This window comes from Pogona vitticeps, chromosome 4 (genome assembly GCF_051106095.1).
Source record: "Pogona vitticeps strain Pit_001003342236 chromosome 4, PviZW2.1, whole genome shotgun sequence".
NCBI lineage: Eukaryota > Metazoa > Chordata > Lepidosauria > Squamata > Agamidae > Pogona > Pogona vitticeps.
In genome coordinates, this window is record NC_135786.1 from 168,528,372 (window position 1) to 168,546,142 (window position 17,771).

Here is a 17,771-nt window from a genome sequence, read left to right on the forward strand (position 1 = left end):
TTCACTTCTCGACACTGTCGTAACGACAAGGGGATGTCGAGCAGGCTGCGCCCGTGAAGCATCGCTTCTCCTCTCGTTTGGTTCAGCCGCGGTCGTGCACGTGTCCTTAACGGCGATTGTGGGGGGCCGTTACATCCTTTGCACGTTTGCCTTCGGTGAGTGGATATTTGGGGGGGGGTGTTTATCAAAACGGGACATAGGATGTGGTGGGACACAAGAGGATATGAGTCAAGGAGGTTAGATAGGTAGTGAATGGCAGATTCAAGACTTGCCCTTGAGCGGTGTATCGAGTGTTTCCCAACGGTTTATTAATAACATTTGCATTATTTCTTGTTCCAGCGTGCAGTAGTCCCATCGGCGCTGTCTTGATTTTTTTTTCCTCGAAGGTACTTTTTCCTGAGATTTATTTTTCCTTTCCGTGGCGGAAGGCTTGAATAATCAAGTGGGAATACAGTAGAGTAACTACCCAGAGTCGGAATTCAGAGAGTTAGGTCTAAGAAAATTTTTTTCCTAAACACTAGAGATGTGCTTGTTTGTGTTTTTTGGACTACAGTGCCCAGAATTCTCCAAGCTGTATTCTGGGTGTTGTAATCCAAAAACATCAACAGACACACCTGTGGTGAGCTTCGTTTGGTGCTGAGCTGATATTAACCTTGGTGCCAGGTGTGTAGCATTTGAGGTACAAGACATTACAATTAAAAAGGGCCAGGCCACTGTGTTTCTCATGTTCCACTTCATTTCTGAAAGCTGAATGACACAGATGAGAGCCTCTATAAATAATCCTTATATTTGGGTGTGATTATGTGGTTCTTTTGGGTTCTGGATCCAAAAACAAATGTTAAATTTTTCCAGAGCAGTGTCTTAAATTGTTCCCAGAATTGGTCCAGGAACCAGTGTGTTACGTCAACATGGCAGATGGGGCAGACCAAGTATTGAGCTGTTATTTTTTTAAAAAATTAAATAAATACAGTTGCATTTCTTATACAATAAATTTTGTATTTTTGTATGATTTGTCATAAATAACTAATTTAATTGATAATATCATTGTCATTTGTGTCATGTAAGACAAATTTTAAATGTTACTTTCCTTACAAAATCGAGCTGTCTTCCCAAGCTCTCAGTATTCAAATTTTATGAAAAGGGCAGTAAATCTTTGCACTTTGATCTTTTTTCTTCTTGGAGTTCTTAAAACTATCTACATACATCTGTATGATTCCATGTACCATCAGGCTACTTTTGATTTATAGACTTAATGACCTCTGAAAGGTCTTATCATCCAACAGGCCCGCTTAGGCCTTGCAAACGAAAGACTATGGCTTCCTTTACTGAATCAACTGATTTCTTGTTTTGTTTTCCCATTCTCTACTAAAGGGGTTTGAAAATAACGTTATAATGCCATTGTACAAAACTCTGGTAAGGGTGCACGTACAATTCTGATCGCCACACCTCAAAAAAGACATAGTGGAACTGGAAAAGGTGCACAAGAGAGTGACTAAAGTGATGAGTGGCTGGGGCACCTCCCTTATGAGGAAAGGCTACAGCATTTGGGGCTCTTTAGTCTAGAGAAAAGGCACCTGAGAGGGGACAGAGATGTATAAAATTATGCAGGGGGTGGATAGAGGGGAGCTCTTTTCCGTCTCATGCAATACCAGAACCAGGGGACATCCACTCCAGATGAGTGTTGGGAGAGTGATAACAGACCAAAGAAAATATTTCTTTACCCGGCATATTGTTAGTCTGTGGAACTCCTTGCCACAGGATGTGGTGATGGCATCTGGCCCAGATACCTTTAAAAAGGGATTGGACAGATTCTGGAGGAAAAGTCCATCACAAGTTACAAGCCATGATGGGGATGTATAATCTCCAGGCTTCAAAGGAAGGTACTTCAAAATGCCAGATGCAGGGAAGGGGTATCGGGAGACAGGTATCTTGTTGCCTTGTGTGCTCCCAGAGGCATCTGGGGGGGCCACTGTGAGATACAGGAGGCTGGACTAGATGGACCCTTGGCCTGATCCAGCAGGGCTCTTCTGTACTTCCCTTCAGTTTTACCAGGCATTATTGCTTTTCTTAATATGATTTGTGATATACCCAAAATACAGTTATCTCCATTCAGTCATTTGAGCATCTAATAAAATTCAGGCTTGATTTGATCTAAGACACATTTATTTTTCCTTGAAGTGGCCCATGATATGTTTAATGCTTTCCTTCATATTTCAGATTAGATGCTTTTTCCTGTCAGCTTGATTGTTAAACTGTGTTATGTTTCTGTGGTTTTTTACAGGGCTTGCCTAAGTGTTGAAAATGTCGTATATGCTTCCACATTTACACAATGGCTGGCAGGTAGACCAGGCCATTCTTTCAGAAGAAGATCGTGTGGTGGTCATTCGCTTTGGACATGACTGGGATCCAACATGTATGAAAATGGATGAAGTTTTATATAGTATTGCAGAAAAGGTATAGTGCTTTTAATTAGTATTGAATAAAAAAGTGAATTTGAATTAAACATTTAATCCAATTAAGATAGTAAACTAATACTACAAACATAAGGTAACAGGTATGCTTTTATTGCTACTTGTTTAACTTAAAACATGTAGCAGAACACAAGTAAGATGTATATTTTTAACACAAATGGTTTTCTTGGCAAAAGTTGGTCAGCATTTTGGATTCAAGGCACTTACTTGCATCCCAATGACTCAATTGAATTTAATTGTTATTTGGTTTTGGATATTAGTCCTAAGAATAAACACACTTGTATGTGGTTTACAGACTACATTAATAAAGCACAAACTTCAGAATGAAAGAGTGAGGAACAAACTATCACCAGATGGAATAATAACCACTAATCTAGATATTTTAAAAAAGAATTAGGCAGTGTAGTGGAGCATGAGTGGTTGTTAGTCAGGATGGGTATATATGTCTGCCTTTTTTTTTTTTTTTTGGCTGGGGAGAAGGGGGGTAAATGTTTCCTTTGTGCTATGGTTGTGGGCTTCCCAGAAGAATCTGGTTAGCCACTATGAAGAAAAATGATGATAAGCGTTTGTTCTAATCCCGTAGGGAAATGTCCGGAGAGCTACTTTATGAGGTTGTTCATATATAGTATCAATACATGCCTTGGGATTTTGAGAGCAAGCAGACGCAAGCGTTGGATTCATGTCCTTAATCCTTTCCTTAGTTTTCCCAAAGGTGAAAATATTGGGAGGTGGAAAACCTCAATAGATGTTTGTGACAGACTAGTTTCCTGCTTTGTGTGAAGTGGACAGTGATTTTAATGAATAGGCAACTCTGCTATTAAATATGTCTTTGGACTGTGATTCCCGTAGTTAACCACAGAGCATGCTAGCTGTGGATGCTGAGAGTGGTAGAAGAGAAAATCCAGAGGACCAAAATTACTACCCCTGGTTTACATAAAAACAGTGTATCTACAAACGAGGAACACAGCCATGGTTTAAGCCTCTGTTATTACCCCCTACAACAAATCAGTTTTCATTCATTATAATAACTAAGAAAGCTGTTAATTTCTAAATAATGGACAAAATTCTTAATTTCATGTATTTAACGGGAAAACGACATGTATGGATTTTTCAGTTTTTATGTATCTTTTACTATGGAAGTGCTTGCTAAGTGAAACTTAGGCACAGAAAAACAACTCTTGTCAAGGAAAAGTTACCGATTTTGATCAAATGGTCCTTCAATGTATATTAATGTCATACCATATCTTAAAGTTATATACATGGGTTAGGGTTAAAATTTGTAAAATGAGCCCAAATGTAAGTTGATATATGATTCCCTTTCCTTCTGCATAGAGGATTTTATCAGGGTTTAGAACAACTTTCACAATAAACTGAGATTATTTTATAGTGAATTTAAATGGTACTAGAATCCTCTTCCCATGGCTACATGAGAGGAGGACCTGGCAACTCTAGTTTGTGCATCTAATGCTAAACTGTAACTAAGTGCTATTTGTTAACTAAAATCAAATTAGTAGTTGGGTAAAACTATAAGGTGAGACAAGGCTAATTCCTTTATGTCTGCTATGCTATATAGTCACTCCTTTGACAGTTTTTATTTTTCTGTGACTGCTGCCTCTTTATTTTCTTTAACTTTTGTTATGTATACTGTTGCTTTCCATATCATCTTCAGTGTCATCTGTTGTAGCACCCTTATGCTAGGCAAAATTCTGTTGTGTAACTTTGCGCTGGAGTAACCCAGATCAGATGCTGGAAACATTTAATTTAATTAATTAAAAGCTTCCAACCTACCTGTTTTAGGTTTCAAGTCTCCCTAGGACTCCCTTTTGCCCTGGGGAAACCATTGGGAGATATGGGATGAGGAGAAGGGTTAAATATCAAAAATTGCTGCGGGATCACTGCCACAGGAATCAGGACAGCTGGCATTGATCCAGCAGTATTTTTTTTAATTATTAAAGGTTTCTCCCAACCATCCTGAGACTACTAAAGCCTTCCCCAGGATAAAAGGGAGTCTTACGGAGCCTAAAACAGGAGAATAAGGAGTTTTAAAATAGTATAAATTGTTTCCAGCACCCAATCTGGAGTATGCTGGCACAAATTTACACCAATAAGATTTTGCCCATTGTTGCATAGCTACCTCACACAAAGGTCAAAGAAGCCCGTAGATCTTATTGTTGTCTCATGTGAATTCAGCATGTATGGTAGAATGCAACCTAATTTTTATGCTGCAGCTTTGAATCACAGCAAGATTGGTAATGTCTTGCAATCATTGAGGATGACAGGTGGAACCAAAATCTGATCATAGAACTGGAAGATCAGATGCCCAGTTACTCTCCCACAGGCACAGTGATATATTTCATTCTCTTCAAATATATATCCTTCTTCCCATCTTTCATTGGGAAGGATGGAGACTACAATTAAATCAGAATGAATCCACAACATTTGTAGGGTGAAAAGTTCAAGAACCTTTTCAGCCACAGGGGAATTAGAATAGTGGCCCCTATTGACTGTGGTCATAAGAGTACAGTGGTGCCTCGCTTAACGAGCGCCCCGTTTAACGATGAATCCGCACACCGATGGAGTTTTTGCGATCGCAAAAGTGATCGCATTGCGATGTTTTAAATGGGGGAAAACCGCATTGCGATGATCGTGGGGAAGCGCTTCCCCACGATCATCCCAAAGGCCCCGCCGATCAGCTGTGTTGCGAGGGGTGGAGAGAGAGAGCCCCAAAGCCCAGCTGATGGGCGCGGGTTTGGGAAGCTGGCTTCCCTGAGATCTTTGCAAACAACCGCCCATCAGCTGTGCTTCGGGCTGCTCTCTCTCCCCTCCCAGCCTGGGCTGGAGCTGGGAGGGGAGAGAGAGCAGCCCGAAGCACAGTTAATGGGCAGTTGTTTGCAAAGGTCCCGGGGAAGCCAGCTTCCCAAACTGCCGCCTCTGCGTGCTCTCTCTCTCCCTCTCCCCACCCCTTTCAACTCCAGCCTCGGCAGGAAGACTGAGACGCCAACGCCACCCCGGCGAAGAAAGACCCTCTGCACCTGCAGCAACCTTTGCTGCAAGCGCAGGTCTTTCTCGGCCAGGGGGTGGCGGCGGCGTGGTGCCTCAGTCTCCGTGCCGTGGGTGGAGCTGCACGGGGAGAGAGAGAGGGAGCGCGCACTGAAGTACAGCTGGTCCGCGAGGGTATGGGAGGCTGGCTTCCCTGGGATCTTTGCAAACAACCGCCCATTTACTGTGCTTCGGGCTGCTCTCTCCCCCCTCCCAGCTCCAGCCCAGGCTGGGAGGGGAGAGAGAGCAGCCCGAAGCACAGCTGATGGGCGGTTGTTTGCAAAGATCACGGGGAACCCAGTTTTACAAACCGCCGCCTCCGCATGCTCTCTCTCTCTTTCTCCTCACCCCTTTCAATTCCAGCCTCGGCAGGGAGACTGAGGCACCGGCGCCCCCACCCCGGCCGAGAAAGACCCTCTGCGCTTGCAGCAACCTTTGCTGCAGGCGCAGAGGGTCTTTCTCGGCCGGGGTGGGGGCGCCGGTGCCTCAGTCTCCCTGGAGGAAGCACAGCTGATTGGCGGTTCCAGAACAGCGGCCGCTGTTTTGCCTCGCTTTAGAGGCACCCAAAATGGCCGCCGCTATGGAGGAATTTCGCTTTAAGGTAAGTTTTTAGCCCATAGGAACGTATTAAACGCGTTTTAATACGTTCCTATGGGCTTTTTAAAATCGCTTAACGATTAAATCACTTAGCGACGTTTTTCCTGGAACGGATTAACGTCACTAAGTGAGGCACCACTGTACTAATATACAGTTGTGCCCTGCTTAACGATTGCCTCACTTAACGAGGAAATCGCTTTACGATGAGGTTTTGTGATCGCAATAGCGATCGCAAAACGATGGTCTAAATGGGGGAATTTTGCTTAGCGATGATCAGTTCCCTGCTTTGGGAACCGATTTTCGCTTTATGACGATCAAAAACAGCTGATCGTCAGGTTTCAAAATGGCCACCGGCTGAAGAAAATGGCCCCCCGCTGTGCTTAGGAACGGATTCCTCGCTGCATAGGCATGGAAAATGGCCGTCCCTATGGAGGATCTTTGCGGGACGGTGAGCTTTCAGCCCATTGGAATGCATTAACTGGGTTTTAATGCGTTTCAGTGGACTTTTTTAATTTCGTTTGATGTTTTCGCTCTACAGTGATTTCACTGGAACGAATTAACATTGTCAAGCGAGGCACCACTGTATTTTGTTGCCAAGAAAGCATTCATTAAACTTCTGCATATCAAACTAAAGGTAATGTAAGTCCACAATTTACACAAATGAATTGTTCTTGGCAGATAGGAGATCCCTGAAACCTGGCAAAGACTAGTCTCATGTTCGAAATGGAGGTAAAAAGCACATGACAACTGCCAACCAGTAAGATAACAGGAAAGGTATCAGAATAGATCACTCTTTTCTATTTCTATTATAATTCAGCTACAAATTCTCTATAAAGAGAACACTGGCCTTTAATAGCATGAACCAAAGAAATTAGTGACAATTCTCTGAGGAGCCAGGAGTCCTACTATGCCTTGTGGAAGAGTTAGGCTATTTAGCCTTAGGCAAGCTACTTCAGTGGTGCCTTGCTTAACAATGTTAATTCGTTCCAGCAAAATCGCTGTAGAGCGAAAACGTCATAAAAGGAAATTAAAAACCCGGTTAATACGTTCCAATGGGCTAAAAACTCGCCGTCCAGCGAAGATCCTCCATACGGCGGCCATTTTCGGTGCCTGTATAGCGAGGAGTCCATCCCTAAGCACAGCGGGGAGCCATTTTGAGCACCCAGCGGCCATTTTTGAAAACCCAACGATCAGCTGTTTTGATCATCATAATGCGAAGAATCTTCACAAAGCGAAAAAAACCCATTTATTTATTTATTTTTAAAATAAAAATAAATATATTTAAAACATCGTTTTGCAATCACAATTGTCATCGCAAAAACATTGTCGTGAAGCTGATTTGTCATAATGCAGGGTAATCGTGAAGCAGGGCACGACTGTATCTCATGATGCTTTACAGGTTCAGATGGAGCTTAAAAAGTTCCAATCATGGGGGTTACCTAACAATATCTATTGCTGCAGACTTTGTCAGCTTATTGAGGAGCAGATGTACTAAACTCCATTTAGATTTTTGACTAAAGCTTCCAGAATTCCAGCTGGCCTACTTCCCAACATAGTGCTCTACAGAGATTTGCATTAAGACTTCCATAGTTTCCCCAAACTGCCTCAGGCCTGTTCTAACTGTAGCCTCAAACAAGAAAGAGGCATCATGTTTCTTATCTGTGCCATAGAGCCTTATGCAGTATTACCAGCACTAGGCAACATATGGAAGATCAGATGCCCAGTTATGCCGATGGGTCCCTTGAAAAGGTTTGTTCCCCAGTTTCTCATTAAAGTTGCAGCCCTTTTGCCTCCGATGAATGGAACTGATGTTTGTGCAGGTACTCTACAACACCTATGTGGCTTAGCAACCCTGGGAATGACACCCCACACTGGGTAACAATACCTTGACCACACTTTGTGATGTCACTTTTTGTCAACTTTATAAAGTCTCCAGCAGAGACTTTAGGTAGAGTCATCATGTCCTCAACAGAGGAAAGCAGCTTGGCAACAACTCCTGAAAACCAAAAAGTGGAAAAGACAGAAGACCTTTCCTCCAACAAAACAACTGGGGTGAGGAAGTCAAATCTATTTCACTGGACTAAGCAGGATACTTCCAACATAGAGGTGATTGAGGAAAGTTTTCTTCCAGGTACTCCTTTTTAAAATCTGCTTGTAGGTTTCCTGAAACATCCTATTGGGCATCCTAAAATATACCTTTGTTTTTAGGATCCTAAAGGGCTGCTTTAACAGCCTGATTTCATTGCAGAAGTACCAAAAACTTCTGCAATGAAGTGATAACTCCTGAAAACCAAAAAGTGCAAAAAGCAGGAGAGCTTTCTTCAACAAAACATCAGGTGAAGTATTCTAACAGTTTGGAGACTGAAATAGGTGGCGGGGAAGGATCACCAGTGACCACAAGTTACAACGATTCTGAAGAAGATAGGAAATTGAAGGCATGACACCATAATCAGAAATGGAAGATGAAAGGCAGCTTCATCCAGCACTGTGTCAGCGGCTTGTGCTTAGGAAAGGAAAACTCTGACTTCAAACCCCCACTGAGGTGCTGCCATCGTCCTCCATGCCGTGAGGGAACAGGCTGGGTAGATGGGACTCGTTCAGCCCAGGAAGGCAGCCCATCTAGGAGAAGGAAAACTCTGACTTCAAACCCCCACTGAGGCGCTGCCATCAGCCTCCATGCCATGAGCAAGCAGGCTGGGTAGGTGGGACTCGTTAGCCTGGGAAGGCAGCCCAGCTAGGAGAAGGAAAACTCTGACTTCAAACCTCCACTGCCTTGTGGCTACATCCACCGATGGAAAAGGCTTCAGGAGTTAACCTCGAGACAAAATCCGGAGCTGGAGTCCCGGAGGCAGTGCGTGTCATTCTGTCAACTCCTGCGACGTCACTGGAAACAGTTGTATTGGCTCTTGCCTTTCCATTGGACTACTTCAGTGACATGGAGAGGGGGGATTTTCTGCTTGGGTAACAGCCTATCCTCCATATTATGTTACCCATGCTTCGTGCCCTGAAGAGGACACTCCAGCTTTGTGTACAGCGTCAAAACACTAGAAGCTGTTCCAAGTCCTCCATACAGAGCATGTTACCATAGTCTCTCGAGACTGAAGGATGCCTATGAGGGCAAGCTACATTTCTGGACAGGTGTTTGTTATTGATCTTCCCATCTTTTGATAGGTATCCAGAAAGTCTCAGGGTTCTTGGAATGCAATTTGGGAAACAGTGTTGCTAGCTATTGAAAGGAAAGACAACTCACTTGTTTGAATAGACCTCTTATGGTAGGTGAAGATAGGGCATTTTTCTACCAGAGAGGCTGAGTCAAGGAACTAAAGTGTCTGTTTACTCTGAAATTATTTGAAAACCTATTTCAAAGATTTCAGGGACTCTTCAGAATTGTGGGAGATGTTAAGGGTGGGGGGTGTAAAGATGCACAAGCACAAAAAAAGTCTCCCTTTCCACTCCCACATCCCCTAGCTTTGTTGACAAAAATGTTTTTCAATCAATAATGTCTGTAAATGGTAGAATAAGAGACTTATTCCCAAGAAACAGTTTTAATAAGCTGTAAAATATATAAGTTTAAATATTTGTGAAGAACATACTGCAGCTTAACCCCATTTTTAAAGACTGTATGAAAGCAACACTGAAAGCAAATAAAAAACTGTTCATCCTGTTGTGTCATTTGACCTTTAAAATAAAATTTGGCTGTTGTACACAAAATTGCAATATAGACAACCTCATGTACTAAACATGAGATGCAGTATATATCAGCTTCAGTTTTCAATATTTTAAAGGCAGAAATATCTAAGGATGTTATTCATTTTAATATTGGGGAGAGAGCTAAAACATTGCTTGTAGAATTACTACATTGCTGAACAAAGAGAAAAGGTTATCATGATTAATTGGAATTCTGCTGTAGCTAGTTGTAGAAAGAATTCTAGTAACTTAGCAGACATATTGGCACTTCAATGCAGGGGAAAAGAGCAATGTAACTTTGTATTTAAACATCTCCCTCTGCAGAAATAGCAGACTAAAGAGGGTGATCCATCCTCATCCTCTTGCTTAAGAGTCCTGTTCGGATATCGCTCCTGTGCAAAGAGTGAGTAAACAGTTCCAGTTGTACTGCTTATTTATACTAGAATATCATACAAACTTATTGTCATGCTGCAGTTGCAATTCTACGCTGGAAGAAGATCTAGTTAAAACTTAGATTTTCTGTTTTGGTCATACCTTTGCATAAAAATTCCAGTAAGTGTAGTTCTTTTTTTGATGAACTGTGCATGTCTCAGTGTGCTGTTTTGAGATATAGCAGATAACACATAATTTATGGAGAAGATTTATTTCCTTTCAGTTTTCAGTGGGAAAAATGGGCAGTATGTGTTGCTAAAGAGAAAAGTGTTATCAGATTGTTTTTTACATTCTGCCAGGTTCATGTTAATTACCTTGTCTATCTCTGCTTCTGATGTTTTGTTTTAAGAGACCAACTTATGGTCTGCTGTAAGCTAGAAATCTTTCTTGAAAGTAAGAACAATTGATAGGCATGTTCTTTGGATATTTTTCATAACAACTTCCAGAATTCAAGAAAAAACTTTTTTTAATTATTTAAATTCTCAGAGGAGATTCAGGATTTCTTGCAAAGTCCCTCTGTGCAGATGACCACACAGAATAACATGGGTGGAGCTTTCTTAGTTCCATACAGGGTGGGTAAAAAAAAAATCATTTTTTAAAAAGTCAAATTGATTTAAATTACAATTTAAATTCAAAAATCAATTTTAGAAATTTCTCGAGTTTTCTATATTTCTGAGTAGAGTCTCTAGCCGTCTTTTGATTTTCTTCTGATCTTCTATAGCACACTCAATGACAACAGACTAGAATTTCTGATTCATGAGTCCAGAGGGTACCTCAGATATACATGCACCATAAAGTAAGCGGTTCTTGGAGCCTTCCAGATCATCCAAGAGTTTATTGACAACTTCGTCAATAATCTCTGTAGCATGTAACAGGGACTCTTGCTCCTGTGGATTTCAAATGGTTTCTACGGAAACCTCAACCGTGAGAGTCCTGCACATCAGGTGTTTAGCAGTCAGATTGAGTTCTTCTCTCTCACCTTCACTAACATTCCTCATGGCCTGCCTGTTTTGTATATTGTGGATCATTTCCAAAAGGGTTTCTTTTTCTTGCTCCATTGAAGAGGCTGCCTCACGCAAAGCTTCAACTCTCAGCTCCAGCTGGTTGAGGCACTCCAGGAGGCGGCTGGAGTGGTCTGCCATGGAGGTGGAGCGGAAGAAGCCATTTTTTTGAAATTTAAATCCTAAAAAAATTTAAAATGTGATTTAAATAATTATTTAAATCAATTTGATATATGTAGGGAAAAAAGAAATCCAAAAAATCCCATGCCTAATAGTCAATAGCCTTTACAGCTCTAAATATATATTGTTCAGAATGGGAGATCTGTTCTTAAAACAATGAAATTCACCATTCTTTGAGCCTTGGGGACTCATGTTCCAGAGTTTATTAGCAGCACAAGAGTTAAATACTTCTGTAGAGATATTTTCATATTTCTGTATGAAAATGAATATTTTTCACAAATCTCAAGATCTGTGTCAGTCTTAAAAATTATGAGTTGAATCCATAACTGGGATCAGAAGAGTCACATTGGTTCTAGAAGCAATGGGAGGGGGGCAATTTTTACTGGTTTGGGGGGTCCTCCAGAATAATGTAGGGCAATGGTCCCCAACCTTGGGCCTCCAGATGTTCTTGGACTTCAACTACCAGAAATCCTGGCCAGCAGAGGTGGTGGTGAAGGTTCTGGGAGATGTAGTCCAAGAACATCTGGAGGCCCAAGGTTGGGGACCACTGATGTAGGGGATGGCACTGGAGGCAGCAGAGGAAGGTACCGTTGATACAATTTCCTCCTTTGGGAAGCTTTGCTGGATCTTGGTTTAATCCACAGCTGGAAGGAGCCTATCTGGATCAGCTCTCTTCATGTTGCCCAGAATATGTGTTGGGCGTTAACTTATATGCATACATAGATATGTTATATATACACCTACAGGAGTGATTCATCTCTCTCTTTCTGTGTGCCTATAAATAGACATATTTTTACAGATTGAGGTATATTTTATTGAAATTGTGATGTCAATTGTTTCATGGGAGTAAATAGCTCATAAAGTAATAAAATATTTTGAGAGGTGTTAATTTTGTCTTTTAAGAATATATGCAGGATATACATTTTAAATTGGTGAAAGAAATATAAATCTAATATACTTTTTCTCTTTGTTTCTTCTAAATCTGTTAGATTGGTTGAAAGCGTTGGGCTTGTGTCTTAAGTGTTATGCTCGTGATCACTGCTGTTCTGTGTGGTTGAACAATTGCTCTGCATACGAGGGGGTGCTGATAAGTATTAAGCCTTTCCCAGAAGAAATTGAGCTAGGAAGCTATAAAATACAGGGTCAATTTATTGGCCAGTTTGTCTGTATTCAATGGTGCAAAAATCAACTACTATGATTTTAACTTATCTTTCATGTTCAGGTCCAAAGTGAACAAGGCACTACCTCCAGAAAAGTTCAGTGTGTAAGAGTATAGGACCATAATCATGTTCCTATTTCTCCAAAGGAAAGGTGCAAAGCAGATCCATGATGAAATGTCACAAACTGAAATGTGACAGTGGCCCTTCATATGCAACAGTTAAACGCTGGGTTGTCAGTTTAAAAACCGGCCACTTCGGTGTTGAAAGTGAGAAACCCAGTGGAAGGCCTGTTTCTGTCTCTGTGCCTGCAAATGTGAAAGCCATCCATGACATGATCATGGAGGACCGCTGAATATCAGACAAAAGTATTGCTATATATCTGAGAATATCACATGAGAGAGTTGGTGCCATTATCCACAACAACTTGGAAATGAGGAACCTGGCAGCAAAGTAGATCCCCAAACTTTTGAACAAAAGAGGAAACATGTGGAGTCATTGGTGGCTGTTTTGGAACATTTTGCAAGAAATGAGTCAGATTTCCAGGGCAAACTGGTAACTGGTGATGAGACATGGATCTACTGTTATGATCCTGAGACAAAGGAACAGTCTAAGGAATGGAGGCACAGTGGTTCCCCCAGGCCAGAAAAGTTCCAACTGCAAAGGTCAGTGTAGAAGCAAATGGCAACAGTTTTTTTGGGATAAGAAGGGAGTTCAGCTGGCGGACTACCTCCAACAAAATTCAATCATCAATGCAAAATATTACTGTGCCTTATTGACGAAGTTGAGGCAAAGCATCAAGAAAAAACGCAGAGAAAAGCTCTCCAAAAGTGTAATCCTATTGCATGACAACATCTCATCACACACTGCAGATGAAACAATGGCAAAACTGACGTCCTTAGGCTTTCAAGTGATGCCTCATCCACCCTATTATCCCAACCTGGCTCCTTCTGACTATTACCTGTTCCCCAAATTAAAAAAACACCTAAAGGGACAATGATTTGTGAGTGTTCTGGAGGCAACTAATGCTGCAAATGTGTGGTTACACCAGCAGTCAGAAGAATTTTATTTGCAGGGACTTAAGAAGCTGCAGGACAGATGTTACAAATGCATTGACTTCCTGGGGGACTATGTAGAATAGTGTGGCAGTTACAGCTTCCTAGCTTAATTTTTTTCTGGGAAAGGCTCAATACTTATCAGCATCCTCATAGGTGATGCTGTCAAATAATGAAAATTATAAAAAGCGGTGTTGCAGAATTATTCACTGCACAATACAGTATACAGTAGCTGCTTCATATAATACCTTATAAAATGTATTTGATCCTTTTGGGGCTGGAAACATATGAGTAACTCCAAGATGTGCTTGTTTTGTGAATGTTTTTTGTCAAATAGGTTAATTGTTGAAGAAATGTCTCTTTCTAGTCTTTAGGGGAAGATACATATTTATGATGGTCTGAAGAAGCACATCTTAAATTGATACAGTTGTAGCACACATGGAAATCTTAAGGAGACTTGTGGAAGAATGATAGCTGACCACCACTGATAATGGATTTTTATGTTTGTTTTTAATTGGCAGTGAGCATACCTTAAACATAATTGTAAATGATTTTTCATACATAATGTCCTGGATATGTTTCCTTCTTTAAATAATAGGAAAGCAAAACAATTCACTTTTTCCTTTGTGATATTAAAACCTTTGGGTATCTTTCTGTGTTAACAATATTGTGAAAGTAATTTTGCTTATATAGTATACTCTAAATACATTTTTCTCTTCCACAGGTGAAAAATTTTGCTGTTATTTATCTTGTAGATATCACAGAAGTTCCAGACTTCAACAAAATGTATGAACTGTATGATCCCTGTACTGTCATGTTCTTCTTCAGGTAAATTTATGTTGCTCAATAATTTGCAATTTGTCAACTGATTCAGATCTTTTTTTTTATCTTGCTGTAGTATTTTTTTTCATCTAAGAGCCTGTCCACACTGGCATGTAGATTGATATATGGATCGCTGTTGGCACGGTTTGGATCAAGCCAAATGACAGCATCCACACATGCTTCCCTTTAGATTGATCCATCTTTTCCCTTTAAGAGCTATACCACACTTTTCCGAACCCCTGTGAGGAGTTTTTACTATTTTGGTGCAGGTTGGCAGGTTCATGTAAAGTCCATTCCCAGCTAGTGTGGTTGCTTGGAACAGACTAAAGAACCTTGCAGATTCTTCCTGTGTCATTTCCACTACCCTGACATGTTTTGTGAGTCATTTCAGGATATCAGAAATTGAATACTTTCCTGATCATTTGTGGATGATCAGGGGAAGTGAAATTATTTTTTTTACGTCTGCAAGATCCTCATTGAAGTGATGTTAAAGTTTTTAAAAATTTAATTGTTTTTTTAAAAAAATCTTTGCCTGTCTTATGTATTGTCAATTGAGAAATTGCCTGCAGCTTTCATTTCTCTTTCCATCCATCTTTGCATCTTGCCAAGGTCTATTTATAACCTGCTGAGGCAGACAAAGAGCTAAGCCTCCCACTCTGTCCCCCCCCCCCCTCCTCTTGAAGGCATCTTTGTGGCTTCGGGCAGTTTCTTAATTGGCAATACACGGGCAGGCAAATAAAATATTTTCTTTACATATAACTTTACATATAACAAGTACTAGCAAAAGAAACTTCTAAGGTTGCTGAAAGGAATTTCAACAGCTAAGCAGCACTTGTCTTCAAATCAGTTAAGCTGCTACAAAACTAGTTACGACTCATATCACTACAGCTGATGTGGTCTTAATAGTTTTGTGAGGGGTAAAATTGGTGTTTAAGAACTTAGGACTAATAAGGATACAGAAACAGGTGCTGCAGTGGTCCGGAGAACCACCGTACCAGTTCTTGTGAAGTACTGTTTCGGAGCCATAGCATGATTTGGTAGGTTGTTAAAATTGCCGCCTCAGTAAGAAATGAGTACTGTATTTACTTACCTCTGAGAATGCTTTACTGAGACTTTTGAGCTCCAAGATTAAATCTTACTATGTGTCTGAAATGACAACGTTCATACGAATGTGTTCTATTTGGATGTATAACTATAGCATGGGAAGGATATCAGAATAGCCATTTGAATTAGGTATATCTTTGTTGTAGTATTCATAACCTAACGTCTGCACGATTAAATCAAGCAAACCTCAAAAATTATTCTAATTCTACCGAAATCAACTACAAGTACTAACTAGCTCGAGACAGCATTCCGAACAAAAATATGGTTTTGCTTCAAATAACAGTATATAAATGTTACATTAAATATTTACAGTGGAATGTATCTTAACGTGGTTTCTCCATTTCCCTTTCCTTTCTTAAAGAAACAAACATATAATGATTGATTTGGGCACTGGGAACAACAACAAAATTAACTGGGCAATGGAAGACAAACAAGAGATGATTGACATCATAGAGACTGTTTATAGAGGAGCACGTAAAGGTAGAGGTCTTGTTGTGTCACCAAAAGACTACTCAACCAAATACAGATATTGATGCCGCACCTGTTTTCTTCAAGTCCCTCTCGTTCTGAAACATCATAAAGTTAACTTTTGTATAGATTTTTCTTACCCCTTCATTGTAAATATATTTTGAAGTTATGTAAATATGTTATCAAATATTAATGGAAAATGTTAGCAACTATTTCATTTTAGAAATAAAACAGTATCTTCTTTACATCTACTTGTAGTCTTTTAGATCTCAACTTTCTTTCAGAAGTTTTTATAACACACTTCTATTCTTTGTTCATCCGAGTATGAACTATGACCAGCTGAAATATAACAAATGTGTCTGAAAATATAAAACTTGTTCTAGCAGAACATAAACATTGAATATATTCCCCCCTGCCCACAAACCACATATTGGCAGCTGAATTTATTTAACTGGTTTGTATCCAGATACATAGCTCCATGTTTGTGAGAACTGTGCAAGATGGCTTCATGGAGAATGTAGAGGTCTGCAAATTGAGGGGATACGAATGGATGGTGCTTTTTACTACGTGTTTGTGTTGTGGAGGCACCTTCCACAGCAGGATCTGTGGACCTCCTTTGGAATTATATTAGTTTGTATCAAGTTAATTTTTTTTGTTGTTGCACTTGACAAAGGTATCAAAAAACTGGTAACAAATATTAAGCATTTAAATACAGTACATTATGTGTTTTGTTATAATAAATAATTTAGGAATGCAAACATTTGGTTGGCCCCTTTGTGGATAGGCTACTAGATAGGTTTTTGGTAAATAGGTACAGATAGGAAACTGCCTTATACTGTGACAGGTAATTTTTGATCATCAGCATCTCTTCAGGTTTTTAGACAGGATTCTTTCTTAAGCTTAGTGGATCATATGGGCCATGCTAGATCAGAGTAAAAGCCTATTTAGTCCAGTGTTCTAGATGCCCATAGGAAACCCACAAGCGGGACATGGGTGTAGCAGCACTCTCCCACTCATGTTGCCCTGCATTTGATAAACAAGCTGGCTGCTTCAATTGGGGAGATAATACAACACTGTTATGGCTAAAAGGAACTAGTAAGCTTGTTCACCATGAATGTCAAATTACTACTGTGTACAGAAGTATAAGAAAGACTCCTTATAAAAATGTTTATATTTGTTGACAAAATACATAGAGCATATTCATCTTATTTTACCTTTAGAAACAATGATATAAAGCAGTTCTGTTGGCACCTAACCTACTGTCTTTAGTGCCTTTTCAATACATGCATTGCTGCTGTATTTGGGGTGTTTCATCTTGAGTACTGCATGCACATATTGATTATCCTCTTGCACATATGTAGGAAGGAGTAAAAGTAGTCCTTTGTGTCTGTAAGCCTGGAAAAGAGCCTTCTGAATATGGTAAAGTGAAAAGAGGAAAGGCAGCAAATATATCAGAGCAGCCCTGGCCCAGCTCAGAAACATCATGGAGTAGAAAGCAAAAGCCTATTCTGGATTAATGTACAGTGAGTTCAGTACCCATACTTCTTTCTAGGTAGTGTAAACAAGATTTCAGCATAGGCAGTTCTAATTTTGAGAATGAACAGACCTTCTTAGTGTTCTTAATTGTAAATTGCATTAACTGCAGTAAAACTTAATTCTAAATAATTACAGTATAAAGGTCTTCAGGCACTTCATGGACTCACTTAAAGTACATTTAAGGAGCATTGTTACCATCAGTTCACACCCTTCATTGTTCCA

The 17,771-nt window shown here is 40.3% G+C and overlaps 2 protein-coding genes and 1 long non-coding RNA gene across 12 annotated transcripts in view; 2 read left to right on the forward strand and 1 right to left on the reverse strand.

Annotated features, from left to right (window-relative positions):
- The window catches only part of LOC144589239 (uncharacterized), a 701,357-nt gene that overhangs the window by 20,695 nt on the left and 662,891 nt on the right, over window positions 1-17,771 (forward strand). The gene's annotated exons all lie outside the window — the stretch shown is intronic.
- On the forward strand, window positions 3-16,258 carry TXNL4A (thioredoxin like 4A). Of its 10 annotated transcripts, none has more exons than XR_013545259.1 (6): window positions 3-155; window positions 2,282-2,454; window positions 8,037-8,238; window positions 10,119-10,197; window positions 14,344-14,447; window positions 15,907-16,258. XR_013545259.1 is itself a non-coding variant. In XM_078393516.1 (5 exons), exons 3-5 carry the CDS (start codon window positions 2,302-2,304, stop codon window positions 16,076-16,078), a joined length of 429 nt encoding a protein of 142 aa, XP_078249642.1. In that variant the 5' UTR covers window positions 23-155; window positions 340-386; window positions 2,282-2,301; the 3' UTR covers window positions 16,079-16,258. The 10 variants fall into 10 exon arrangements, 6 of the variants coding, with proteins under 6 accessions (XP_020637259.1, XP_078249642.1, XP_020637263.1 ...); XR_013545260.1 differs by having other exon boundaries at window positions 14,375-14,447; XR_012086797.2 differs by lacking the exon at window positions 15,907-16,258 and adding an exon at window positions 10,713-10,798.
- On the reverse strand, window positions 10,871-12,695 carry LOC140706886 (BAG family molecular chaperone regulator 2). The gene is given in 2 exon segments (XM_072998710.2): window positions 10,871-11,409; window positions 12,653-12,695. Coding segments are annotated over 2 exon segments (582 nt in total).

Excerpts from the sequence above, each read along its gene's own strand:
- TXNL4A (XM_020781600.3), top strand. The coding sequence starts at position 2,302 with ATGTCGTATATGCTTCCACATTTACACAATGGCTGGCAGGTAGACCAG. Across the intron at positions 2,455-14,343 it reads TATATAGTATTGCAGAAAAG|GTGAAAAATTTTGCTGTTAT; the intron begins GTATAGTGCTTT and ends TCTCTTCCACAG. Across the intron at positions 14,448-15,906 it reads ACTGTCATGTTCTTCTTCAG|AAACAAACATATAATGATTG; the intron begins GTAAATTTATGT and ends CCTTTCTTAAAG.